The sequence below is a fragment of the Lynx rufus genome, unplaced genomic scaffold (genome assembly GCF_022079265.1).
Source record: "Lynx rufus isolate CCGP_SWC_20201006 ecotype Redwood Valley unplaced genomic scaffold, mLynRuf1.p SCAF_61, whole genome shotgun sequence".
Lineage (NCBI taxonomy): Eukaryota > Metazoa > Chordata > Mammalia > Carnivora > Felidae > Lynx > Lynx rufus.
The window spans coordinates 108,487-135,484 of NW_025814880.1; the positions used below are offsets into that span (position 1 = coordinate 108,487).

Sequence of the window (26,998 nt, forward strand, 5' to 3'; positions counted from 1 at the left end):
CTTTGTATGAACCCGTCACATTTTATTTTGTCCTTCATCAGTTGATAGACTTTTGTTTTTTTTCCCCCCATTTTTTTGGCTAATATAAATAACACAGCAATGAACATTCATGTACAAGTTTTTGTGTGGGTGTATTTTTGATTGTCTTGGATGTATACCCAGCAGCAAAATCTCTGGGTCCCATGGTAAGTCTATATTTAACCTTCTGAGGAACTACCAAACTGTTTTCCAAAGCAGCGGCCCCATTTTATATTCCCACCCGCAATGTATTCCATCCTCACCAAGTTCTTACTGTCTTTTTAAAAATTGTCATTATAGCTAGCCGAGGGCACCAGCAGTATCTACTTACGGTTTTGATTTGCGTTTCTTGAATGACTAATGATGTCAAGCATCATCTTGTTTGTGTGACTTTTGGGCATTTGTAGATCTACTTTGGAGAAATGTCTATTCAGAACCTTGGCCCATTTTTATTTTATTTTGTTTATTTTTCACTTATTTATTTTGTGGGAGTGCTGGCATGAGTAGGGGAGGGGCAGACAGAGAAGGAGAGAGAGTCCCATGCAGGCTCCTTGCCGCTAGCACAGAGCCCGATGCAGGGCTTGAACTCACGAAACGTGAGGTCACAACCTGAGCCAAAACCAAGAGTCAGATGCTTAACCCACTGAGCTACCCAGGCACCCCTCGGCCCATTTTAAAATGGGATTATTTGTCTTTTTATTATTGAATTATAATAGTTCTTTATATATTCTGGATTGTATACCCTTATTAAATACATAATCAGCAACTATTTCCTCCCATCCTGTGAGTTGTCGTTTCACTTTCTTGGTGGTAACATTTACAGCATAAATGTTTTCAATGTTGATAGAGTCCAATCTACCTATTTTTTTCTTTCACCATTTGTGCTTTTGGTGTCCCGTGTATACCCGTTTCCTAGCCCAAGGTCACAAAGATTGATGTGTTCTTCTAAAAATTTTATAGTTTTAGCTCTTACATTGAGATCTATGATCCATTTTTTTTTTCAACGTTTTATTTATTTTTGAGACAGAGAGAGACAGAGCATGAACGGGGGAGGGGCAGAGAGAGAGGGAGACACAGAATCGGAAACAGGCTCCAGGCTCTGAGCCATCAGCCCAGAGCCTGATGCGGGGCTCGAACTCACGGACCGCGAGATCGTGACCTGGCTGAAGTCGGACGCTTAACCGACTGCGCCACCCAGGCGCCCCTCTATGATCCATTTTGAGTTGACTTTTGTATATGGTATAAGGACGAGGTCCAGCTCGATTCTTTTGCATATTGATGTACAGTGGTACCAGCACCATTTGTTCAAAAGACTATTATTTCCCCCTTTAGAACGTTTTCGAGGAATGCTGTAAAGTGATCTTTAGTACACATCTCAGTGAGTAATTATATACGACGTACCCTCTATGGCCACCCTCCAGATGGAAACATAGAACATTTCCAGCCCACCAGAAGGCTCTCTCATGCCTTGTCCCATTGTTCCCCTCTAAAGGAAGCCTCTATTCTGACTTCTAGCACTGTAGATTAATGTTTCCTATTGTTCGACTTCATTCGTATGGAAGGAACTGTACAATGCATACTCTTTTGCTTCTTTCACTGAGCATTATGTCTGTGGGGTTCACCTGTGCATATAGCATGACGCTATAGTTTGTTCTTCTCCATTGTTCTGTAGCATTCCATTGTAAGAGTATATCACAGTGCATCTATCCATTCTCCTGCTAACAGACATTTGGGTTGTTTCCAGGTTTGGGCTATTATGATGAAAGCTGATGTGAACGTTCTTACATCTGTATTTTGGTGAACCCCTCTGCACTCTTTTCTGGGGGTATATATCTAGGAGCGGAATTGCCCAGTCATTGGGAAGGCATATGTTTACCTTTAGTGCATACTGCCAAGCAGTTTTCTAACAGTGCTTGCATTGACTTGTACTCACATTGGCAATATGTGAGCATTTTCATTGCTTTTTATCCTAGCCAGTGGGTCATCAGTCTTTTTCATTTCAGCCACTCTAATAGGTGTGTAGTGGGACCTCACTGTGGTTTTAATTTGCATTTCCCTGATGACTAACGATCTTGATACCTTTTCGTTTGCTTATTGGCTGTTGGAAGTCTCTAAGTCATTGCTTCATTCTTAAATTGAGTTGTGTGTATTTCCTGATTCATTGGTAGAGGCTCTTTACATATTATGGATATGTCTTTTATTAGAGAAAAAAATATGTCGCATATACATATAGCAAACGTTTCTTCAAGTCTATGGCTTGCCTGTTTTTTTAACGTTTATTTATTTATTTTGAGAGAGAGTGTGTACGCTCATGCGCGTGCAGAAAAAGAGGGAGAGAGGAATGCCTGGGTGGCTCAGTCGGCTAAGCTCAGGTCATGATCTCGCGGTTCACGAGTTCGAGCCGTGCGTCGGGCTCTGTGCTGACAGCTTGGAGCCTGGAGCCTGCTTTGGATTCTGTGTCTCCATCTCTCTCTCTCTGCCCCTTGCCCACTTGCACTCTGTCTCTCTCTCTCTCTCTCAAAAATAAACATTAAAAAACAAAAGAAAAAGAGAGGGAAAGAGAGAGAATCCCAAGCAGTCTCCACACTGTCAGTGCAAAGCCTGACTTGGGGCTTGAACTCACAAACTGTGAGATCATGACCTGAGCCGAAATCAAGAGTTGGATGCTTAACTGATTGAGCCACCCAGGTGCCCCTATGGCTTGTGTTTTAAATCTCTTAATGGTATTTTTCGTGGAGCAGAAATTCTTGGTTTTAATGCTCTTCAATTTATTGGCCTCTCTGTGGTTTACGTATTTTGTGTCTATTTTTAAGATCTCTACCCAAAGCTGTGAAGACCCCTGTATTTTCATCTAGAAGCTTTGTTGTTTTACCTTTTGCAATTAGATTTATGATCCACTTGGGATTAAGTTTTGTGTATGGTGTGAGGTAAGAGTCAAAAGTCACGTTTTGTCCATACAGATATCGGACTGACTAGCACCACTGACTGAATGTGACTGTATAAGCCATGTAGCTGTATAATGAGGGTCACAGTCTCCATTTTTTACTATCCTGAAGAGTCTTCAGGGCCCAGAATGTCAGAGGACTCTGAAGGTTTTGAGCCGACAACTGTCAACACCCTGAAGGGTAAAGAAGAACGACTCCACAGCCCCCGGCTTGAGCTGGAAGCAGGGGGCTACCCCTAGGTTCTGGGGCTGCGCGCCCTAGCAGGATGCCACAGAGTGGCGTTGACCAAGCTGAGTTCACTCCCATCCGAGACCTGACTCGTGTTGTGTCTCAGCTCCGACATCCTGTCTTGCCAGGGTCCCAGAGCTGATGGGACAGGGCAGCTTAACTTGTCACCCAAGCTCCTCGGCTCACCGGGCGTTGCTCCTCTGGCCTCCGGCAGCTTCTGCCACCGCAGGCTCCTTTCAGCCCCAGGCTTTTCCATTTGCCATTCCATCTGCCCGGACCCTTTCCCAGCTCGCCCCTTTTCCTCACCCTTGTCTCCACCTTCCCCCAGCACCCTGTCCCAAAAGCACCGTCCCCAGTGACTCCCTTTCCCATTTGCCTGCTTCACTTGATTTCCTGCCTCTGGACTCGAATATCGGCTCCGTGATACGGAAGAGCATGTCTGTTCCCTTCTGTAAGGTCAGCTCTGCACACCGTACCTGGGTGAGTGCAGGCGTAATTAATGGTTCTCGAACTCTCAGAGACTCTCGAGATGCCAGCTTGGGAGTTTACGGTGAGAAGTAGGCCGCCAAGTGCATGGGCTGGGCTGGTGGGTCTGACCAGGGCGGGCTCCGCCTCCCTGCAGGCCTCAGGGGACTCAGGTTGCTGAGAGCCCACAGGGCCCACTCATCCCTCCACTAAGTGGATAGTCGCTGGGCACTCCCGTGCAGCCCACCTGGTGGACCCCCGGCTCTGCCCCGCGTGTCACCCCTGTGAGTCTCATTTTCCTGTGCTTCTGTCACTTAGTCACTGCCATTTATTTGACACTTTGGTGGCGTGGGGTGGGGGGGGGGGTGAGTAGAGGGTTCTGACTGTCAAGTCGTATAACCATGAGAGCCATTCAGTCTTTCTTTAAAAAAGAAACAAAAAACATTATTTTAAATTCATTCACCACAGAGGCCCTGCGCTGGGCCAAGCACCATACTTGGTACGGTGATGGGACAGGACGGACAAGGGCCCTGCTCCTTGGGGACAGACACTGGATCAGGCAAGTCATTACCCACATCATAATTACACTGGTGACAAGTGCCAGGAAGGAGAGGGGCCGGGAGTGGGGGAGCTAAGGGGACTTCTATTTGTGGACTCCGGGGGGCTGTGAACGGATTTCTCAGTTGCACTCCAGAGGACAGTCTGGATTCTAAGACTTCACCCAGTGAAAGTGGCATTCCTCTGTCTCGGGCCCCTCGTGGCAGGTGCTGCCATGGCTTTGACCCGTGGTCTGTGGTGGTTTCCTCCACTGTTAGAGCGGCAGGGAACTGGCCAGATGTGGGGGCTTGAATGAGCAGAAGGTAGGAAGGTAGGTGGTAGGAAAGGGGAGGGGGAACAGTGGGGTGCTCCCCCCACACCCCGCTTCGTGACCGGGGGCCCTGGCTGGGGCACAGCTACAGAGCTCTGTCCAGGTCTGTGTGCAGTAGCTCCAAGGACCCAGTGTTCCCACTGGTTTTGTCTGTTGTCTAAGAGAACAAAAGATGTTTCCTGGAGTATCATTTCCTGGGGGCTGACCTGTGGCTGCTGGACTGTGTCTGAACATTTCCCGGTCGTCTCCCTCGCCTCCTCGGAGAGAGAAGCCCTCACCAGTGAACTTATATCACCTCACAATTCACATTTGTCTCCTTCCTTCCAGTCCCCTTGCCCCAGCCTTGTTATTTTATGCCAAAGACGTTTGATACTCAAGAATTATTCCCTCATCTGTGATAACTCTGTGCCAGGCAGAAAGAAGAGTGGCCATTGCATACAGCTTGGTAGGTGCTGGGTGGGGTGGGCAAAGAATGCCGTGGGAGCCCCGAGGAGTCCCTGACCCAGCTAGGCAGCGGGAGGAGTGTAGGCTGGGGAATAGTCAGGAAAGCTTCCCAGAGGAGGTGATGGACGGCCCCTGAGCTGAGTCTTAAGGAATAGTGAGCTGGGAGGCCGCAGGACTTCCCAGGTGTGTGTGCCAGGCTCTGTGGGGCTCCTGGCCATTTTCCTCGGGGAGCTCCCCTGGGTCTCTATGGCCCAGGCAGGCCTTGTTCAGAATCTTGTGTTGCAAATGCTTCCCAAGTAGCCACCCTGATTGACACATTGTCCTGTCACTGACTGAAGGAAGCACCTGCTAATTCCGAGGGTTTTCAGAGGGAGCCCTGGAGCCCAGCTCTGAGGCCCCGATACTCGCGACTCAGAGTTCTCCACTCTTGGCTTAAGGTGCCATAAAGCATCTGAATGGATTAAAGTGTGCAAACCAATCCCTCTAGGGCAGCCTCAGCCTTACTCCCCTTCCGCGTGTACGGGAGCAGAGAGGGCAGTCTCGTTTAGGGGGTGGAAATAGCAACTTCAGGGTGAGGTTGGTGACACTTAACAAAATAGCTGGGCTGGACCCACCTCTCGTGTGAGTCACTTCCTCTGTGTAGACAGCCACTTAGGGCAGTCCAGCCAGCTTTCTTCTTGCCTCTGCTCATCCATGCTTAGGCACAGAAAGGCAGGGAGTGCTTGAAATGGGGGAGGGGGGAAGCTAAAATCCCTTCCCACAATTCTGTGACCCCAGACCCACCCCACTTCTCCCACTGGTGAGCTGCTTCAGTCTCAGACAGCTACAGAAGGGGTCCTGGGTCCTGCTCACCCATGCCTCCCTCATCTCAAACCCTATAAGCAGGGCTGACAAACTGTAGTCCTTCAATAACTGGTGCTGGGATGATGGGATGTCCACCTGCGACAAAATAAAGGTAGACCCCTTCCTCACACCATACACAAGAATTAACTCAAAATCAGTTGGAGACTTAGGGGAGCCTGGGTGGGGTGGCTCAGTCGGTGAAGCCTCCGACTTCGGTTCAGATCATGGTTCGTGAATTCGAGCCCCACGTCGGGCTCTGTGCTGACGGCTCAGAGCCCGGAGCCTGCTTCCGATTCTGTGTCTCCCTCTCTCTCTCTGACCCCCCCCCCCACTCTCTCGCTGTCTCTCTCAAAAATAAATAAACATTAAAAAAATTTTTTTAATAGGTAAAGAATTCGAATAGACATTTCTCCAAAGAAGATCTACTGGTGTCCACTGAGCACGTGAAAAGATGCTCGGTGTCATTGTCCTTAGACACTGGGGAAATTGCAAACCCAAACCACAAGACGGTACTTCACACACGTGAGGATGGCTATAATCAAACAGATAATAAAAACGTTGGAAAGGATGTGGAGAAATTGGAATCCCCATATGTGGTGGGAATGTAAAATGGTGTAGTCACTTAAGGAAAGAGTTTGGAAATTCCTCAGAAAGTTAGACACAGTTACCGAATGGCCCATCAGGTGCACTCATAGATATGTACCCAACGGAACGGAAAACATACGTCCACACAGAAATGGTTACGTGAATGTTCGTGGCAGCATTATTCATAATTGCCCCAAAGCAGAGACAACCCAGATGTCCATCAGCTGATGAACGGACAGACCAAATGTGCTACATCCATACCTTGGAGTACTAGTTAGTAATAAAGAAATACTGATGCCTGCCACAACATGGATGGACCTAGAAAACCTGATGTTCAGAGAGAAGGCAGACACAAAGACCACATTTAGAAGATTCCTTTTATATTGGGGCACCTTGGTGGCTCAGTTGAGCGTTCAACTCTTGATTTTGGCTCCGGTCGTGATCCCAGGTTCGTGAGACTGAGCCCCACGTCAGGCTCCACACTGAGTGTAGAGCCTGCTTAGGATTCTGTCTCTCTCTTTCTCTGCCTGTCTGTCCCCCTCCCCTGCTCATGCTGTCTCCCCCCCACACACCCCAAAATCAATATACATACAAATGAATAAAAAGACAAACCATAAATGAAGATTCTGTTTATGTAAACAGAATGGACAGATCTCTAGAAACAGAAAGTAGATTAGTGGTGGCCTAGAACTGGAGCGGTTGAGGGGAAATGGGGACTGACTGCTCCCGAGCACGGGGTTTCTTTCTGGAGGAATGAAAATGTTCTGAAGTTCGTGGTGCTGGTTGCACAACTCCGTGAATACACTGAAACTATTCAGTCGTGCGCTCTAAATGGGTTCCTTTGATGATCGGTGAATTGTGTCTCCATCAAGATGTCTGTAAACCTTCAAACACCACCTATGTCTTCCCTCCCTTCCCACTAGAAGAGCAGGAGCTGGATTTCAGAGGATGACTTCTACCGGCCTCCCCAGGAGCCGCCCGCAGAGAGCCCTTCAGAACACTCCGTGGCTTCTTCCGGAGGGACTCCGGAGTCCAGGCCTGGGCTCCTCCGGCATTTTTCTCAAGGGCCAAGGAAAAGCCACTCCACGGGGGCCTTAGACCAAGCGTGCGTGCCTTCCCCAGGAGGCCGGCCAAGCAGGGCAGCGGCGGCCCAGGAGCACCAGAACTTCAGCGTGGTGCACCGCAGGCAGATGGGTAGGTGACCGCAGGGTTCCAGTGACCTTGCCGCGGGGACAGTGCCTCTCGGAGAGCAGTGCCAGAGCCCTCTTTTCCATTACCGGTTGGGTAGTGTATTCTCACGAGCAAAACCTCTTCCCAAAATGTAATCAGGAACACCCTTGCTGAGTAATTCAGGGAAGCATTTCAGGAAAAGTGCTATATTTTCTCATGAGAGCTCCACAGTATCATGCCCCCAAACCTGTTTCATATATTGAAATACTGAAACTCTCCCCCCGAGGTCGTGTGACTATGCACAACTCTGGGTTCTGCCTGTAGCTCAGAGCAAACCCTGCCTCCGGAAGGCGTTTCAGTGCCCCTTCCCGAGACCTCTGTCTTCGATGGTTTGTTTAACAGCTCTGGTGGGGGTGTATCAGCTCTGCCATCTGTTAGCCGTCCTCTGTGCGCTGTTTACAATGAGGCCAGCTCGAGTTCCGCACCCTGTGCAATTCTAAAAAGCATTCAGTAACCATAAGCGAATTTCTCCACAACCCCCACAAACAGAAAAGTCTGCCCTGGAGCCGGTCTCTTTCTCACTTCATTTTCTGTTTGCCGTGACCCAGCAGACGATTCCGGCCAGGTTCCTAGCTCAGGAGAGCCCTGGTCTCCACACTGGCTTCTTTTAGGTTTTTCTTGTAGTCCGTGTAACCATGCCAGAGAAAGTGTGCCTCATGCCTAGGCCGTCAGGTTCCCTGAAGGGTAGGAAGACCCTATACAATTATCTGAAATCTCCAAGGCTAGTTCAGGCTGCGGAAGAGAGAATTGTGCGTCCTTTGGACCCCCCAGTTGCTGGCAGAGCCCTAGGAACCAGGGAGCATAGAGGGTTGTGTGGTGTCCAGGCACACGCTCATTCAGCGGGTATTTATTAAGTATCTGTGCTGTGCCAGGCTGTTCTGGGTGCTAGGGACACAGCAGGAAGCAAAGCAACGTCCCTGTCTTCACCCTAGTGCAAGAGGCAGGGAAGAAGGGAATTAACAAGTAAATGTATTGTATGGACTGGTGATAATAATTGCTATGGAGACCTTGGGGAGTGCCACGGCAGGGGAGCGTACTATTTCATATGGGTGGCCAAGGAAGCCCTCACAGATAAGGTGACATTTGAGGAGATGTGCAGGGAGAGAGGCAGGAAGGCACGGGCCGACCTGTGTGGCTCCAGCAGGGGAACAGATGCAAAGATCCTGCCATGGGCACGTGCCCAGGAAACCAAGGAGATGGGAAGGGGGTGGTTAGAGATGAGGGCGGAGTGACGGAGGGCCTCGCGGGCCACAGAAGGGACGTTAGCTTTCCCTCCGAGGGAGATGGCAGTCATTGCAGGGTTTGGGGCAAAGGGACGTGATCTGACTTCCTTTAAATGGGGAGTCATCCTGGCTCGTATGTTGAAGGACCTCAGGGGAGAGAGACCAGTCAGGAGGCTCTCGCCACAAGCCAGGCCAGGGGTGACAGCCGTCGGAGCCCGTGTGGTAGCGGTCGAGGTGGTGAGAAGCAGAGGGTTCCGGATGTGCCAGCAGGATTCGCTGATGGGCTGCGTGTGTATGTGTGTGACAGAAAGGAAAGGTTTTTAGCCCAAGCAGCTCGAAGGATGCAGTTTGCCATTTATGAGATGAGGGATGTTGGGAGAAGAGCTGGTTTGCAGTGGGAGGGGCAGGAATTGATTTTTGGGCATGTCAATTTTGAGATGCCTATTAGATATCAGCCCTACATGGCACAGGTGGAGATCTGAACCTGAAGTTCAAGGGCGAGGTTCAGGCTGGAGATAAACGCTGGGGAGCTGTTGGCATAAAGCCCTGAGCGTAGGCACGATCAGGTAGGAGGCGGGTGTCAGTGGAGAGGGGGACCCAGGACTGAGCTCTGCGGTGCTCCAATGTTGACATGTCTAGGAGAGGTGGAGGAGTGAGCCCGGGGGACAGAAGAGTGGCCCGTCGTGGCGGAGGAGTACCCAGAGTGGCGCCTCAGCAGCCGTGTGAGGGAAGTGTCTCATGAGGGAAGGAGGGTCTCAGCTGTGTCCTGAGATGCTGATGGGTCAGGCCAGATTGGCACCAAGGATTAGCCTTGGGATTTGGTGACAAGGAGGGCATGGGGCTTCCCAAGTGCCGTTTCAGTGGAAGGAGGGGACAAAAACCTGACTGGAGCAGATTCAAGATGGAACGGGAGCAGGGGAACCAGAGACAGTTGTGACACCTCCTCGAGGTTTTCTGTAAAGGGGACAGAGGAACAGGGTGGTAATTAGAAATGTGAGTGCCATCAAGAAAGCTATTTTTAAAGATGGCAGAAATAACAGCGTGTTTGTGTGCTGATGGGAACGAGCCAGGAGGGAAGGGAGAAAGCAGTGACACGGTGGGGGGTGGCGGGGGGGGCTGCTGGAGAGACGTCCCTGTCCTTGAGTGGGCGGTGGGGAGGGGTCCCCTGTGCAGACGGAGGAGTTGGCCTCAGACTGAGCCGGAAGTTCATCCCCGGTGACAAGGGGGAAGTCTGAGTGTGGGTACAGATGCCATAGTGAGGGCTCTGTGGAGGTAATTTTTTTAGTCCTTTTTTTTTTCTTTTCTCTCAGTAAAATTCAGGAACAAGGTCAACAGCTGAGGGTGCGGATGGGACGAAGGCACTCCTGAAGCGTTCTCGCGGCAGCCCCTGTCCCCACCCGCTGCAGGGCCTCGGGAGGTAGAGGCTTGGCCCGCCATCTAAAGTGCCTCTTTCTGCCCCCAGGGCTGTCCAACCCATTCCGGGCTCTCATGAAGCTGGGCACCGTGGAGCGGCGGGGGGTGATGGGCATCTGGAAGGAACTCTTCTGCGAGCTCTCCCCTCTGGAGTTCCGCCTCTACCTAAACACCGAGGAATGCACCTGCGTGGAGAACTGCTCCCTGCTGCGCTGCGAGGCCGTGGGGCCAGCCCACGGTGACGGCCGCTTCGAGCTGGTCTTCTCTGGCAGGAAACTGGCCCTGCGGGCCTCCTCCCAGGACGAAGCCGAGGACTGGCTGGACCGGGTGCGGGAGGCCCTACAGAAGTGCCGGCCCCAGCAGGAGGATGAGTGGGTGAACATCCAGTACCCGGAGCAGCCCGAGGACCCCCCAGACGCCCCCCAGGGTGGCCTCCCCTCCCACCCGGACCCACCCACTGAGCCCGAGACTCTCCAGGGCACGCAGTTCTGTTGGTCCTCTGCCCAAGTTCCCAAGCCAGACGCTATTAAAGAATCCCTTCTGTACCTGTACACGGACAGGACCTGGATGCCCTATATTTTTTCCTATCCTTGGAGTCTCTGAAATGCTTCCAAGTGAGAAACGAGAAAATGTTAAGTGACAGCCACGGAGTTGAGACCATCCGAGACATCCTGCCAGACACGAGCCTCGGGGGCCCATCCTTCTTCAAAATCATCACGGCCAAGGCCGTCCTGAAGCTGCAGGCCGGGAATGCTGAGGAGGCCGCCCTGTGGAGGGAGCTGGTGCGCAAGGTCCTGGCATCCTACTTGGAGAAGGCCGAGGAGGCGGTGACACTGGGTGGGAGTCTGGACGAAAACTGTCAGGAGGTGCTGAAGTTCGCCACGCGGGAGAACGGCTTCCTGCCGCGGTACCTCGTGGCCATCCCCACGGAGAAAGGCCTCGACTCCCAGGGCTGCTTCTGTGCAGGTGCCCCCTTGCTGTCCCGCCACCCCCAGCCTGCCCGCCTCACTCTGCCTCGGGTGGGGCTCCCGATTTAGGCTCTCTGCCCTTTCCTGGCTCTCCACGAGCGCCCCCATGCCACCCCTGGGATGTTGCAGCAGACGTAGCCTCTGCTCCTCCCCAGCACCCACCGAGGCCAGCAGCCCTGAGGGTTGGGACCTGTGGGTGCACAGCTCTGCCGGGTGCTGCTCTCTCTGCTCAGGGAGCTCCATCCAGGGAGCTGTGCTCTCCGCCCCCTTCATTATTATATCACCCTATCATTGGATTCTTTTGGAGCAGGGGCACGGCACCCTTCCAGATACTTCTGCATGCTTTTGCAAGTGCACACAGTCTTTCTCGCTTAACAAAAATGGGCTCATCCTACTGAGTGCTGTGCAATAGAACATTCTCCGATGGTGAAAATATCCTAGATCTGTGCTGTCTAATACGGTAACTACAAGCCATCTGTGGCCCCTGAGGACTTCAAATGTGGCTAGTGTGACTAAGGAACCAAATTTTCAGTTTAACTTAAAGGTATTTAAATTGAAATGGGCCCCTGTGGCTTGTGGCCACCGTATGGGCCAGCACAGCTGTATATATTGTTCTGCAACTTGGTTTTGTTCTACTGAGGAATGTATTATGGATATCATTCTACGTCAGTACATCTGCCGTATCATTACTGTCCTCAAGCCTGATTCTTCTGTGTGGGACCACCGGGCCAGCTGCTTTGTTTGGGTTATTTAACTTAGTCCTAACAATAACCTGTCCTGTGGTGAAGCCAGATGCGGACCTTGACGGTCCTAGAGCCTCGCTCTGGCCGTGTCCCCGCAGGGCCTCTCCACCCCATTGCTTTTCAAGGCAGTGAGATATTCCATGGCTCACGTTCCATTTCTAGCTCTTCTCCCCGACCCAGACCCCTGTTTCCATCACCTTCGGTTCTCCAGGGGGACTGTGAGGATTTTGCCCTGCCGCAGGGTGCCCTAGCAGGAGACGCGGCTGCAGGTGGTTTGGGGACCATCCTGTTGTCTGGAGCCTGTGGGACCGGAGGGAAAGTCTGCTTCGGGCATCCGGAAGGAAGTGGTCTGCGGTTTTCTTCCTGCAGAAGACATTTTCAAGTCCCTGCTCACTCCCTCCTCACACCCGCCAACCCCTAACACTCACGCTCTGCCCTTTCCGCCTGTGGGTGTTGGGCTCGGGGAGGAGGCCAGGCCCCCCAGGGCTGGTGGGGAGGGTCCCCCAGTGGGTGTGAATGCTGGCAGTGGGCGGCTCTCACTGTGCCTCTCACCCGCCAGCCCTCAGGCCGAGACTGAATCTGGGGGCTTGGGCTTCCTTCCTGCTGCAGGCATGGCTTTGTGGCCGGGTGGATGCCCACCGCCGGCATCCGGCTGTATTTCATGGTTCACAGTGCACTTTCAAAGCCTCATCTCCTTTAAACTTGGTCATCACCCCCACAGGAGAGCAAGGAGCAGCTGAATTTTATAGATACTGAAATGGAACCTCGTAAAACCTCGACGAAGGTTAGGATGAGGCAGCTATTAGGCAGAAGAGCCAGCCCTTCTCGTCCCAAGGCCAGAGGGCCTCTTTCCCCTGGCCCTGTGGGAGGCAGGCATGTGCTCAGGATCTGAGCCCCACTCTGACTCTCACCGCCCGCCGCTGTGGAGGGACCTCCAGCAGAGGGGCTGAAGCCGGACCCTGCACCACTGTCCTGAGATGTCCGGCCTCTCTGACTCCAAGCTGGCACCAGGCAGTGTCCAGACGGTCCTGCCTCCGGTTGGCCTCCCCACCTACTCCCTGCCTGTCGGCCGGCCCCATGGCCCCAGCTCCTACCCTGCTTGCTGAGGCGCTGACTCGGTTGCTTCCGTTTCTGGACCCCAGTGGAGGGGTGGGCCTACGGGAGGTTGGCATTGGTGAGCAAGCAGTGGGAACACTGAACACAGGCAGCTAGGTAGAAGAGGATGTGGGCTCTAACACCAACCCAACCCAAATCCGATTACCGGCTCTGCCACTTAATCGTCCTGTGACTGGGCAGGTCTCCTGACCTCTCTGTGCACCGACTGCTTCGGCTGCAAAATGACAGCAATAATTGTAACGGTGTTTTGTCGTAAAGACTAAGTAATGGGGTTGTTTCTCAGCGGTGGGCATGTGAGTGACGGTTGTTTGATCTTTGTGTCCTCCTTTTATGTCTGCCCCTTCCTTAAATAGCAGGTCCTTCTGCCTAGGAGCTTCTGCGTTGTCCCCAGACTCTGGCCCCGCCACTGCTCACTCTCCTGCCGTCCCTCTCCCCAGGCTGCTCCCGGCAGATTGGCTTCTCGTTTGTACGACCCAAGCTTTGTGCCTTCTCTGGCCTCTATTACTGCGACATCTGCCACCAGGACGATGCCTCGGTGATTCCGGCCAGGATCATCCACAACTGGGACCTCACCAAGCGCCCGGTAAGCCTTGGGCCCAACCAGTCGTGGCCACACAGGGCTGAGGAGTGACAAAGGAATGGTCGCTCCCCTTTGTTGCTGCTCTTTGTGTGGAGGAGTTTGGCTCTAGGGAATTTAGGGTCACTGGTTCAGGCCCCATGATGGTGGGAGGGCCAACCAAGAAAAACCTGTGCTGCTGGTCTGTAGCCCCTGGGCAGAACTCTGTCAGTGCCTGCCTCGTTCCTCAGGTGGAGGTCTGAGGGTGGTTCTCTGCAGCTCCCATGGCCACGGACAAAACTGTTTAAGGCACCAGCAACTAGAGAGAGAGAAAGAGAGGGAGAGGAAGAATAGATAAGGAAAGATAGTTAGGATAGATTATATTTCTAGATGGATGGGGGATGGGTGGGTAGATAGTTGTGAATAGATAGATGGGTGGATGGGTTGGCGGGTGGATGTAGACAGATGGTTGGGTGAATGGATGTGGATGGAGGGATGGGTAGATGGATGTGGACCGATGGACGGGTGGATGGATGGGTGGGCTGGCCAACTGGCTGTACTTCCCCTTGGAGCAGTCAGCCTTCTCTGTATATTTGTTTACATACATTTGTAAAGTTGGGATCATTCTGGACTCATACTGATTTATAACAGGCTCTGTCCACTTGGTACCATTTAGTGTGACTTAGTCTTGAGTACTTTTTTATGTTCACCAAATGCTTTTGAATAAGATGTATTCTAAGATCTCTCTTTTCTTCTTCTCCACCTGAGCTTACCCACTTACCTAGCTATGTTACCATTAGCAAATTATTTAACTTCAGTTTCCTCATCTATAAAGAAGGATTAATAAGTATCTGCCTCAGAGGACATTACAGGAGATGGCACCCGCCAGTCTCTTAGAGCCTTACATCAGTGCCCTTTCTTTCTCCTGAGGCCTGCCACACCTTCAGCCCCTCATTCACTTGGTCAGAGCCTGCCTGGAGGAGCACAAACTTGGCTTTCTCCCAAAGGCACAGATTTCTGCTTAAGACAGACACAGAAGCACAAAGAAGAAGCTATTTGTTTCTCAAGACCCAGGCCTATTGGCCATGCAGTCTTGACGTGTGGATGTGTCGTCAGAGCACAGGGAACGTGACTCTTAGATTCCGTGCCACCTCAGCCTCCACCTTGCTGGGGACCGGAACCCCAAGGACATTAGCTTCACTTTGGCTTTTTGTTGGTTACCTTGTCCTCACTCCTGCCCTCAGTGGTAAGTATTTAACTAACTGCATATAGAATATTAAACCTCAGAACCGCCACAGATGCAAATAATTCTTTGGCTATAAAACACACTCGCTATTTACAACATCCGGACAACTGTTTTTTTTATTTTTTATTTTTTGCATTTATTTATTTTTGAGAGGCAGAGAGAGGGGAAGACTCAGAATCCAAAGCAGGCTCTAGGCTCTGAGCTGTCAGCACAGAGCCCGACATGGGGCTCAAACCCGTGAACCGTAAGATCATGACCTGAGCCGAAGTCAGACGCTTAACCGACTGAGCCACCCAGGCGCCCCTGCATTATTATTATTATTATTATTATTATTATTATTATTATTATTATTTTAACCTAAACTCAAAATAATTCCGTAAGAGATGCTTTTCTTTTCCCCACTTTCTAGACAAGGAAACTGAGTCACAGAGGTTAAATAAGTGTCACAAGGTCCTACTGGTAGGCAGTGGTAGAGCCAGGATTCGAATTCAATTCTGACTTGAAAGCCCGACTCCTAACCACTGCATGGTAGTTGATGGTGGAGACCATCTCAGATCCTCCGGCCTTCTTATTACACCAAGGAGGAGACTGAAGGGGAGAGAAGCTTCTTGGTAGTTAATGAGGCAGCCAAGTGTGCAGAGACAACACCTCAGTTTAGACCCGGGCTCTGCTTTCTGCAGGTAGATTGGATAAGCCACTTTAGCTTCTCTGAGCCTCCATTTACTCATCTGTAAAATGGGGGTGGTGACACCTCCCCCATTGAATTGTCATCAGCCCGAAGAAAGGATATGGTTGACATCCGCAGCCCACCGTCGGGCAAATAGTAGGCGCTCAGTAACCGGCTTTGGCATTAGGGTCAGGGCCGAGGGTAGAACCTGTAACACCCTGTCAGTGGGAGAGGCTGGGATTGATCGCTCCCCTCCACACGGGGACTTGGGGGAGCCCTGGTTGGTGCTGCTGGCCAGAGCTTGGGGCGGGGGCGCTCGGGAAACCTTGTTAAGCTGTGTGTGATCTGTAGTTTCCCGTGGCTGGAGCCTGACTCAGACAGTCACCTGGTTCCTGGGTCGGCGCTGGGGCAGTGCCTGTTTCTGTTAGGCAGGAAAATGGGGGCTGGGAAGACAGGAAATAGTGGGAAGGATCTGTAGGCCCAGGGGGAGAGGGGCATTGACCCAACGTGGCCGGGGAGGGACCGCAGCTAGTGCCTGGGAGGGAGAGTAGGTTTGGGAGTTAGGGCAACTGGGTTCAGATCTTGACTTTTATGAGCTGTGGACCTAGGCCCGGTCACTTCATCTCTGGTCCTCCGTTTCCTCATCTGTATAATGAAGATGGCACCGCTTCCCTTGGACGGTGGTGGCAGGGCGGGTGAGTGGGTGGGTAATACTGTGCCTGTCGCAGAGATGCTCACTGAACGGCCATTCTGTCCCCCCCCCCCCCAACCGCCCCCGTCTGCCGTCTGGTGGTGTCCCAGATCTGCCTGCAGGCTCTGAGGTTCCTGACGCAGATCCGGGCCCAGCCCCTCATCAGCCTGCAGCTGGTGAATGCCTCGCTGTATGAGCATGTGGAGCAGATGCGCCTCGTCCGGAGGAGACGGGAGCAGCTGAAGCTTCTGGGGGATTACCTGGGCCTGTGCCGAAGTGGGGCCCTGAAGGAGCTGAGCAAGAGGTGAGCGTCCCGGACACACACACACACACACACACACACGCATGCAGCTAGTGCCCGCCCAAGACGCCCCCTTGGGAAAAATGCCAGGGCCGAGCAGAAATCACCTTCCCACTAGGTTGGGGAAGTTACCACAAGCTTTGGGAGTGGTTTTTATTTGTTCATGTATTCATTCATTTACTCGTTCATCTAAAGTTATTTACTGAGAACATACCAAGTGCTCAGCACTGAGCCAGCTTTGTGAGCTCCACACTGAGCAAGGTAGACCCGGTCCTACTCTCTCACAGGGAAGGCAGATGAGTAAGCCTAGAGCTACAACAGCCTGTAGAGCTGCTGCAACAGCCTAGAGGGAGCTAGAAGGGAGGCAGGATGCCTGGAAGTACAGAGGTGAACCCTCTAATCCGGAGTGGAGGAGGGCAGAGCCGGGAAGACTTCCTGGAGCAATGTACATATAAGATGAGCCTTGGAGAATGAGTCAGAGTTAGAAAGGGGAAGACTCAGGAAAGAGTGTTACAGATGGAAGGAACGGTGCGCTCAGGCCCTGAATGAAGGCCCCATACGAGGGAAGAACAGAGAGAGCTCCGGGGCGTGCAAGGAGGGAAGAGGGGCGCTGCCAGGACCCCGCGGTGCTCGGCCACGTGGAGGCCCCCCAGGCAGGCGCACGCGGCGTGCACCCCGAAGTCGGTGCCCGCGCGCGCGCACTCCTCTCCACTGGGCCAGGCAGCCCTTCCCTCCCTCGACACCCAGCAAAGAGAGGTTGCGGGGGGACTGGAACTGAGGGTCCCCAACCACGTTGGAGCAGGAGAGCAGAGTAGGAAAGGATGCGGGGGGAATAAGGGAGACCAAAGGAGGAAGGACTGAGGGTTTTTTGAGGGGGGACCACCTCGCTGTCTCAATTCCTGGGATGAGTGGCCTAGAGCCAGCCAGGCTGGGCCAGCAGGGCGCTGGGAGGCAGTGTCAGCCTGTGGCTTTGCTGGGCTAGAGGTGGGGGCGGGGGGCGGGGCGGGGAAGGCCAGGTGGCAGGGGCTGTTTGGAGAAAGGAAGGCTTTCTGGGCCCGAGGGAGGCCAAGTCCGACACCTGCCCCGGAGCCCGGTGTACTTGATTTGGCTTTTCAAATATGCACTGAGGCGTCGTTCTTGCCTTGAGAGCTGAGTTATTCACACCCACTGGGCCCTGCTGGATAAGAGCACCAGTGAATGCAGGACTGGTAGGGAGAGCCAGCTAGTGCGCTGAGGTTGCACAGAGAGACAGTGACCCCTCGCCGTTTTCTGGGTGTGGAACTTTGAGTCCCCGCGCAGGAGAGGGTGACAGCCTTCTGGTTCGAGGCGGGGACGCAAGGAGCTCCGTTTCTCAGCCTCCCCTTGGGCTGATGGCTCGGAGCCTGGAGCCTGTTTCCGATTCTGTGTCTCCCTCTCTCTCTGCCCCTCCCCCGTTCATGCTCTGTCTCTCTCTGTCCCAAAATAAATAAAAAACGTTGAAAAAAAATTAAAAAAAAAAAGCAGCTGTTTATTTGTACCCTTATCTCACTTCCTTTCCTAGACCGCGACCTCTCTTGAGGGCAAGAGGAACCCGGTTTCTCCACAGCACACAAGACACGGTTACCACTCATTCATTGGGAGTTTATTGGAAGGATAAATGGGGGGGGGGTAGTAACCGGACATCCTTGACATAGGAGATGCTTGCGCACAAGAGCCCAGCGGAGCGCAAGCTCCAGACCCACAACTGAGCACTTTACTGGGAAGGAGAGCGAGAACCGCGCCCCCAGCCTGCCTCCGCTGGGGAATGGCAGGTGTCCGCCCCCTCTGTTGCAGCTTTGCTCTGAGGACCTCACGTCCCTACTTCTCCGACTGCCCTTGTCAACGCCTGACTCGATGCCGAAGCCCGCCCCCCTACCCACAACTATGCTTCCTCGTCCCCGATCTGCGGCAGTGCCTCTGACTACCCTTAGCCTTTTTGTCCGGGCCTCTTCTCCCGTCGCCCTCCTCTTCTGTCTCCATCACCACCGGCAGGGCGCGCGTCGGGGCAGCCCTGGCCGGCAGGAGGGGGCGGGTCCTGCGACCGGAAGCCGGAAGCCGGAAGCCGGACGGGGGGCCGTGAGGACGTGTTCCAAGGAAGCCAGGGCCGGACCCGGCGGGGCCGGCGACGTGGAGCCGCTGTACTAGCAAATGCACAAGTGAGGGCCGCGTCGGGGCCCGGGCGGGGGCGCAGCCAGGCTGGGCGAGGCCGGCTCCCCTGGCTGGGGCCTCGGGCGCCCGCCAGTGTGGAGGCCGAGTCCTTCCGCCGGGGCGCTGCCGGGGGCGGCTCGGAAGTTCTGTCTCTGGCGGGATGCCCAAGTCGGCGGCGGATGGAGGGTCCGGCCTGATGCGTGGGGACGTTGGGCCGGACGGCTCATGGGATCTTCGAGGCCGCGACTACCTGCTAAGTAGACTAGGTGAAGGGAAAGTCATACTTACAGATTATAAATTGTTTGTCCAGCACCTGCCAACTCACTGCTCTGGGTTGGTAGAGATGGTGGGAGTCAGGGCCCCTACACCTACTTTACTATTCACTTGGAGAGCCCAGGGACGTCCGAAAAAAATCTAAGGTGTGGCAGGATTGGATGGAGTGTAAATGAACAATACAAACGGAATCTTCTTTAGTTTAGAAAGATCCATCATTGAGCTAAGGTCGTCAGAATAAGTTTCATTGTAACTCACAGCTCCTAAATGACGTCGGCCCCAACTCTTGATTGACACTAATCTGTTGTTGCTGCTACACTTTTTTCCCTTTTCTTTTGATTTGGTTTATACCAGAGACCATACTGATGCAGTGTTTGGTTTGAGTGCAAATATAAAACCTACTCTGTAACAGTTTTAAAACGACAGAATTTGCTCTTACCCTGGGAGCCCTATTCTCATATAAAAATTATAAGAAGGGACGGGTCGCCTGTGTGGCTCAGTCGGTTGGACATCTGACTCTTGATCTCAGCTCACGGCTTGAGCTCTGGGTGGTGAGTTCAAGCCCTGCGTTAAGCTTCAAGCTGGGCGTGGAGACTACTTTAGAAAAAAATTTTTATATCTATATAGATGATGGAACTTAAATAATCAGACCTGTGAGTCCATTGGAAAAGGAATGAAATAGAATTATTTTTGTGTTACTAAGAAAGGACAGATCTTTTAGTGTGTCTTTCCCCTGAAGTATTGAACCAGTCCTGGGAGTTCTGGTTCTAGACTTCTTTTTCTGATCTATAAAATGTTAGTTTGGAGCTCATAAACTTTGAGGCTCCTTTCAGCTTCATGATACTGGTGATTGAGTGTCTTAAAAGGAAACACACAATCCTGCGAGCGTCAGCAATTAACTTTTGCAGTTGCAGAAATTAATGATCGAGGCTGAATTGACACAACAGTAACTGAGCATCTTAATTTTACTGGAACTTTGAACCCACTTTGTGGTTATCTCTGGCCATGTCCCTGACAGTACATTGGAATGAAATCAGTACTTGAAAGTTCTGTATCTTGAAAACTCCTTCTTAACTGCCTGAGCAATGAGTGGGGGAGGGAGGGGAGGTGAAAATCAGAATAAACATTTTATGCTTAAGTAATACTGCATTAGGATGAACTTTATAGATGAATAAGTGGCCAGGCTTCTATTTTTGATATTCAAGTGGTTGTAGAGGTGTCTATATTTGTCCCCTGTATAGTCTAGGATCCCTCAGTGCCCTGGACCTTATTATCTCTAGAGATTCTTTTCGGTTTTAATTTTTTAAACAATATTTATTTTTGAGAATTAGAGTGTGAGTGGGGGAGGGGGAGAGAGAGAGAGGGAGCTACAGAGTCCGAAGCAGGCTCTAGGCTCCAAGCTGTCAGCACAGAGCCCAAAGCGGGGCTCGAACCCACGAATCGTGGGATCATGACCTGAGCTGAAGCCGGACACTTAGCCGACTAAGCCACCTAGGTCCCTCTATCCCTAGAGCTTCCGATTCAGTAGGTCTGGAGCACAAGAAGCTCTATTTTTAACAAGCTCTCCAAGTGATTCTGGTGAGCAGCTGGGTGTGAAAACTGTTACCTTATCTGAAGACCAGTTTTTCCTTTTTTTGAATTTGCCCTCTGGTGAGAGGCTAAATGGAGAAGCGGCAAGGTGGGTGAGGTGAAAATGACCAGATGGTTCCCACTACTTTTAAGTAAAGCAAAAACAACCACAAATGTTTGTATGATGCCGTAAAGGTTACACAGCAATTTCATATTGCATTTGGATCTATGAGCCTTTAAATAGTTGTGATTATTTATTCATGTGTGTACCCTGTTTTATCGGAGACTGAGGCACCAAGGAGTTAAATGGCTTGTTCCTGGTTCCTCAGCCAGTCCATAGTGGGACCAGAACTTGCAACCAGTATCTTTTAACTCTAAAACTGTTCCCTGCTCGTAGGGGCCAGAGGCAGCATGGATACAAAATAGGTGTATATGAAAGGATGAGAGTAGTTCCATGGACTTTTAAAAAGCAATTTCATTTCTACAGACTGGATTCGTTTGTTTGTTTGTTTGTTTGTTTGTTTTTAGTCAGCAACAGTGACCTTGTTTTCTTACTATGAGGTCTCTCTGCTTGGTGATGTTATTACCTAAGCCCACCACGGACCCCATGTTGGACAGGGCTAAGACTTCTGGTTTCTAGTGTCCACCTCCCCCCCCCCCCCCCCCCCCCCCGCCCGCCCGACCCAAGTCCTGCCTGTGCATCACCTGTTCCTTATTGGCTTCCAGTGTGTTGTCTGAATTCCCAGTTCGGTTTAAAACAGACTTGCCACATAGTAGTCCCCCCTATGCCATGCCTGCTTGCTTTGTTGTTTTGCATTTGATTTCCTCCCAGGCATGAAATGTAGAGATTGGAATCATTTTCTTGGCCATATCTCTTCTAGTTCATTCAAAGCATTCAGAGCTTAGGTGGGAGAAGTCAGTATTGTTTCCCTGCAACTTTAAAGTTTGTCCATTTTGGCTTAGAAAACGGTATAAGCCACCTGAAGGGTGTTTATAGGATGAGTGTTGCCATCATCTCTCACCCTGTCCTCATAGACTTTAAAAATTGGAAGGGACTGGCAAAATCTTCCATTCCAACTCCCTGTAGTCAGGAAGACCCTTTATAAAACCCGAAGCAGTTCGTGTACCCTGTGTTTAAACATGCAGGAGCTCTTTTTCTTTTTTTCTTTTTTTTTTTAAGTTTAGAGAGAGAAAGAACACGAGTTGGGGGGGGGTGCGCAGAGAGAGGGAGAACCCCAAGCAGGCTCCCAGCTGTCAGCGCAGAGCCCGCCCGACACGGGGCTCGAACCCATGAACCATGAGATCATGACCTGAGCCTACCCAGAGTCGACGCTCAACTGACTGAGCCACCCAGGCGCCCCCCTTCTTCCTTTGCTTGAAGAGAGAGAGTTCATAATTATTCTGGGGTTTTTGTGGGGAGGGGCATGTTGAGCTGAAAGCTACCCTCTTGAATGGGGCTCTTGGTTCTGGCTCTCCCTTCAGGAGCCGCAGTGGAGAATGAGCCCATTCCTCTGCCTATGTCAGCTCTACGTATTTGAAAAGCACCAGCTGCCCCATTTTAATGGAGTTTTGTTTTTTTGTTTTTTTTTTCTCTTTTCTTTTCTTTTCTTTTCTTTTCTTTTCTTTTCTTTTCTTTTCTTTCTTTTCTTTTCTTTTCTCAGAGGCTTATTATCACTAGCTCTTTTGACCATTCCTCTTCATGACTTGACTTCTAGACTCTTTCCCGGTCATCCTCTTCATCCATCTTCCGTCAGGGGAAGTCTTTAATAGGGGCCTTTAACAGACAGCTCCCAGGATGGAATGCCACTTGATATTGTACATTGGGGACTTTTTAAAAAAGTCTTAAGTGGGAATGCTTTTCATCCCTGACAAATTTAATTTTACTATTTTAGCCTAAATGAAAATATTACTATTTGTTTTGTGGTACAACATCCTAACCTAGGCTCATTATAGCACAGAGTGATGTGCAAATGTCATCAACGTAAGTTGGTTTGTTAAAAAATCTTGAACAAAACGTAGAGCTGAAGGCAGTCCTGTGGTAGAATGCTGGAAATCTTGGCTAGCATCCCTTGGGTACCATTATTTAGCCTGCCATGAAGCCCTCGTCCTTAAAGTTTAAAGTATTTGTCAATCCATGGGAGAAATGTACTATCTCGTTATTTTGACTTTGCATTCTTCTGATTACTAGTCAAGTGGAATAATAGATACAGACATAGATGTAGATATGGATATAGATATAGATATGTTTGGGTTTTCTTTTCTGTCATTTGCTCTTTGCCCATTTTACAAAAGTGCTTTGACTTTTCCTGTTGATTTGCAGCATTTTTTAATATACTCTAGACATTAGTCCTTTCTTATCTGGCGCGGGTATCTTCCAGTCTCTGCCTGTCTTTTTATTTTATTTTTTTAGAGCGTCTTTGGTGTAGACAGGTTTTTTGTTTTAATGTAGTCAAATTGACGAGTCTTGTGGTGTGTTTTGTTTGGGGGACAGTATTGTTTTTTGCCTTGTTTAGGAAATTCTTCTTCAACCTGAAGTCATAGTATGCATTCCTATATTTTCTCCAGAAAATTTTAAAGCCTTGCCTTTTACATTTGGGCTTTAAACCATCTTGCGTTTCTTTTTGTGTCTGGACTCTACTCTTTGCTCCTGGGTCAAGGTTAGGGTTTGTCTGTCTCCGCACTGCAATGATGTTGTTTTGTTTGGTTTTGTGTTGTTATTATGGCTTTGTCATAAGTCCTCATAGCAGGTGGACCAGGTCATCCCTCTCATACTTGATTCAGAGTTGTCTTGGATACTCTTTGCCCCCTGCCCCCCTCCCTTTTTTTCTTCTGTTCCCGTTCCTGTCAATACTGCTAATTTTCACATTTGCTCTATGAAGCTGCCATTGACAACTTACCTCACGGCCTACGTGCAGGCCTTCGGTAAAATCCTAATTGTCTTCCCATCGGCGTCGCCGTGCAGTCCTCTTGCTGTCTCTGTGGTTACCCTGACCCAGATGTTGGTTAACTCAAGCTGTGTTCCTCCATCTACCTCCGTACCTCCACGTGCCCTCATTCTACACTATCAGGACCTATCTTACCGGAGGAGCAGTCTGGTCCCTCCATCTCTAGTGGTGATTTCTAGTTTCCTTTCAGGGCCGTGGGTCTTACCCAGGTGCGCTCAGACTCAGTAGAGCGCTGGCCTTGCTTCTGGTGCCGTGGGTCATGTTTAGAGTCCGCAGGAAAGCCCTGGCAAAGACAAGACAGAGTTGAAACCTAGTTTGGGCTTCTGGCTTGCATTGGTAAATTTGGGTTCACAGATTGTGGTGCTCATGGTGGAGGCTGGTTGCTGACCTTTCCCTCAAGGGTTGGAGGTGATATAGTTGCTCAGCAGACTGCTTTCCTGTGGCTCTGATGTGAGAGACCGGAAGCACCAGGAGCCCGTTGTTGGGGTAGCATAGGCAGTATTCCAGAACTGATCGCAGACGACTGCTAGGAAGGGCTCTGGGGGTGACCTTGGTCAAGCCCCGAGGAGCCTCCGGAGAGCACGCTAGGGCCCGCCATCTGAGACCACGCTGGCGAGCCAGGGTACGGTGTCGCATTTCCCAATGAGGAGGCACTCGCCTGGGATTGCCAGGGAAAGGCCTTTACCGGACGGGACATCCCCGTCTTTCAGGACCTTCCTCTGATAGTTTTCTCGCACTGAGCGCCTCATCCCTTCTCCCCTCCGACCCCTACTCGCTTCCGGGCAGGCCCACCTGCTTGTAATCCACGTGCCTTTTTGCCGATCCTTTTCTTCATCTCTTCCCTCATCAGGTCAAGTTTCCGTCTTCAGAGTGCTCTTTAGAACTCACTTGACGCCACCCGGGTTCCGCCAGCTTTTACTCTTACTTTCTTACGTTTCCTTGGCACCACGCCACTGCGCGTAGCCCCTCGGCTTCCTTTTTGTTTACACTTCCATGTAGTGATGTTCCCCTAAATCTTCTTGGGACTTGTCATGTCTCTCTGGCCTGTCATTCCTAATTACATTGTTTCTCAAGGACAAGGATTATATCTTTCTTGCCCTTTGACTCTCCCTAGTACAGACCAGCGCTCAGCACATCGGGTCAAAGAGCAGAGAGTGGGATTGGCTGGGTCCGGATTGAGGTTTATCACTTGCTGTGTGACCTTGAACAAGTTAACCTTTCTGGGCTTCGGTTGTCTTATTTATAAAACGAAGATGATAATGGTCCTTTCCGCATAGGGTTATTGACTTTGCAGAATGTCTCCGATGTGGCAGGCACTTAGTAAGCGCCGCCTGTTAGTGTTCTTATTAATATTCATGGTAAAATATTAGAAACCGGGCCAAAACATGTGGCCTAAAGTGCCACTTAACAAAGTTTACAGTTCAGTGATGCTGTCGATTTAAATCAGTTACACGTTGGCATCAGAAAATTTGTCTTTCCTGACCGAAGCACTGTCGATGACTCCTGTCTCACTCATTTCCTCTCTCTTCCTTTGATAGGCAGGTCCACGAGATCCAGTCTCACATGGGACGCCTGGAGACCGCGGACAAGCAGTCTCTGCACTGTGAGTCATTAACTATGGAGAGCAGAGTCCTTTCTCCTGATGACACGATGCTAATGGGCTGTGTTTCCTGACCGCCTTGCTGCCTCAGGGGCTTAATGATTCCATGCCGAAGGAGTTCTGTTGTTAGGGGTGGACAGAAAAACCCTCTGGCAAAGCCTCTGACTTCTCTCATTGCGCCCCGTGGAATCCCACAGGCCTTATCCCCCATTACCCCTCAACTCACCCTGACAGGGCCCTATGGGAATGGACCTCCTCTCCTCTGTCTTAATCTAATTACCGAGCCCTGGGAGGAATGTACTCCGTACAAATTCAGAGATGTTTAACTGGAATTGGTCATTTCTTCTGAGCTGAGAACTGTGGCTTTTTAGGAGGATTATTCAGAAACGAATAGCAATATTAATTAGTGTAGTTCCCACACTGTGGTTTCATTTGAGAAGAGTGCTGCTTTTTGTTTTACGGTTTTCTGTTGGCCAGAAAAGGTCCTTTCTCTGAGCTGGCCACAACAGATGCCACTGGTTACCCACACGTTGCTGATGCCACCCGTTCACCTCCCCGCTTGGCTGTCGCTATGCCCTTTTCTGTTTGCTCATGCCTCCTTTTTGGAGCGTCAAAAGCATCTCTTTTCTGGGTTCTGTGCCCCACCCTGTTCTAATCTAGAGTGCATATGTTAGCTGCTGCAGGTTGGCCTAGGAGGGTGACATTGCTTCTTTACTGTCGTGTCTTTATTGGGCAAGAAGCAATGTGGGTACCTTTTTTTTTTTGTTAATGTTTATTTATTTATTTATTCATTTATTTATTTATTTATTTGAGAGAGAGCACACAAGCAGGGGAGGGGCAGAGAGAGAGGGAGAGAGAGAGAATCCCAAACAGGCTCTGAGCTGTCAGAGACCCTGGTGTGGGGCTCGATCCCACGAACCGTGAGACCGCAGCCTGTGCTGAAATCAGCAGTCGGGCACAGTCGGATGCTTAACCGACTGAGCCACCCAGACGCCCCCCTGGGTGCCCTTTTTGTACACGGGTTAGTTCCTATCCATCTGCTTTGTTTGCCTTCCCAGCAGTCTCACTGTCACATGATTAGAAATGGAAAAGAGGCCATGTTGACTGTTTATCAAGAGGGATAAGGAAAATGACTGTATTTATCATATCTTTACCTCTGTGGATTCTTTCCTGGGCCTTTCCTAGTGATATTCAGTCTATTTTGGGGATTCCAGCATCAGCCTGCCCGTCCTTATGGAAAGCCTCAAGGGAGCTCTTCTCTGTGTTTCACACACTAATCTTCCCCTTTGTGCTTTTTTTTCTTTTAACCTCATTACTGTAGGGAATTCAATTGGCAGCCTTCTTACTAGATGTTTATAACTCGTATCTGGGAATAATCTCAAAGGAAAAGAGACCTCATTCTGTTTCAGAAGATACTGCATTTTGCTTAAAATATTTTATTTGGACAACCCAAATATTCATTTTATTTTCTAAAGGCAGGAAATTTATTTCTACAGATTTATCTGTAGCTTTTTAAACAATTGGCATTGCTATGACATTAACAGCTACATGTATATATGCGTGTGTGTGTTTAGAACAACATTTACAGAATCAGTATCACTTGAATTTTTTTCCATTATTCAGTACGATATGCGTTTTTCTCCTTTTCGAATGGGTTTCTTTGAATTTATTGGATATGGAAAAAGACATGTTTATTGTATCATTCTAATTTAAGCTCACTGTCTCTTTTCCAGCAATTACTCTTTTTTCTCTCTTGTGCAGTAGTAGAAAACGAAATCCAAGCAAGCATTGACCAGATATTCAGCCATCTAGAACGTCTGGAGATTCTGTCCAGCAAGGAGCCCCCGAACAAAAGACAGAATGCCAAACTGTGAGTGTTGTGACGCCTCTTGTCC

The 26,998-nt window shown here is 50.5% G+C and overlaps 1 protein-coding gene across 1 annotated transcript in view; it reads left to right on the forward strand.

Moving 5' to 3' along the window:
* The window catches only part of LOC124500911 (pleckstrin homology domain-containing family M member 1-like), a 58,858-nt gene that overhangs the window by 20,678 nt on the left and 11,182 nt on the right, over positions 1 to 26,998 (forward strand). The window contains 7 exon segments of the mRNA XM_047064781.1: positions 7,320 to 7,590; positions 10,312 to 10,842; positions 10,845 to 11,228; positions 13,527 to 13,672; positions 16,360 to 16,553; positions 25,042 to 25,106; positions 26,865 to 26,973. Of these exon segments, the coding sequence (XP_046920737.1) occupies positions 7,320 to 7,590; positions 10,312 to 10,842; positions 10,845 to 11,228; positions 13,527 to 13,672; positions 16,360 to 16,553; positions 25,042 to 25,106; positions 26,865 to 26,973 (1,700 nt within the window).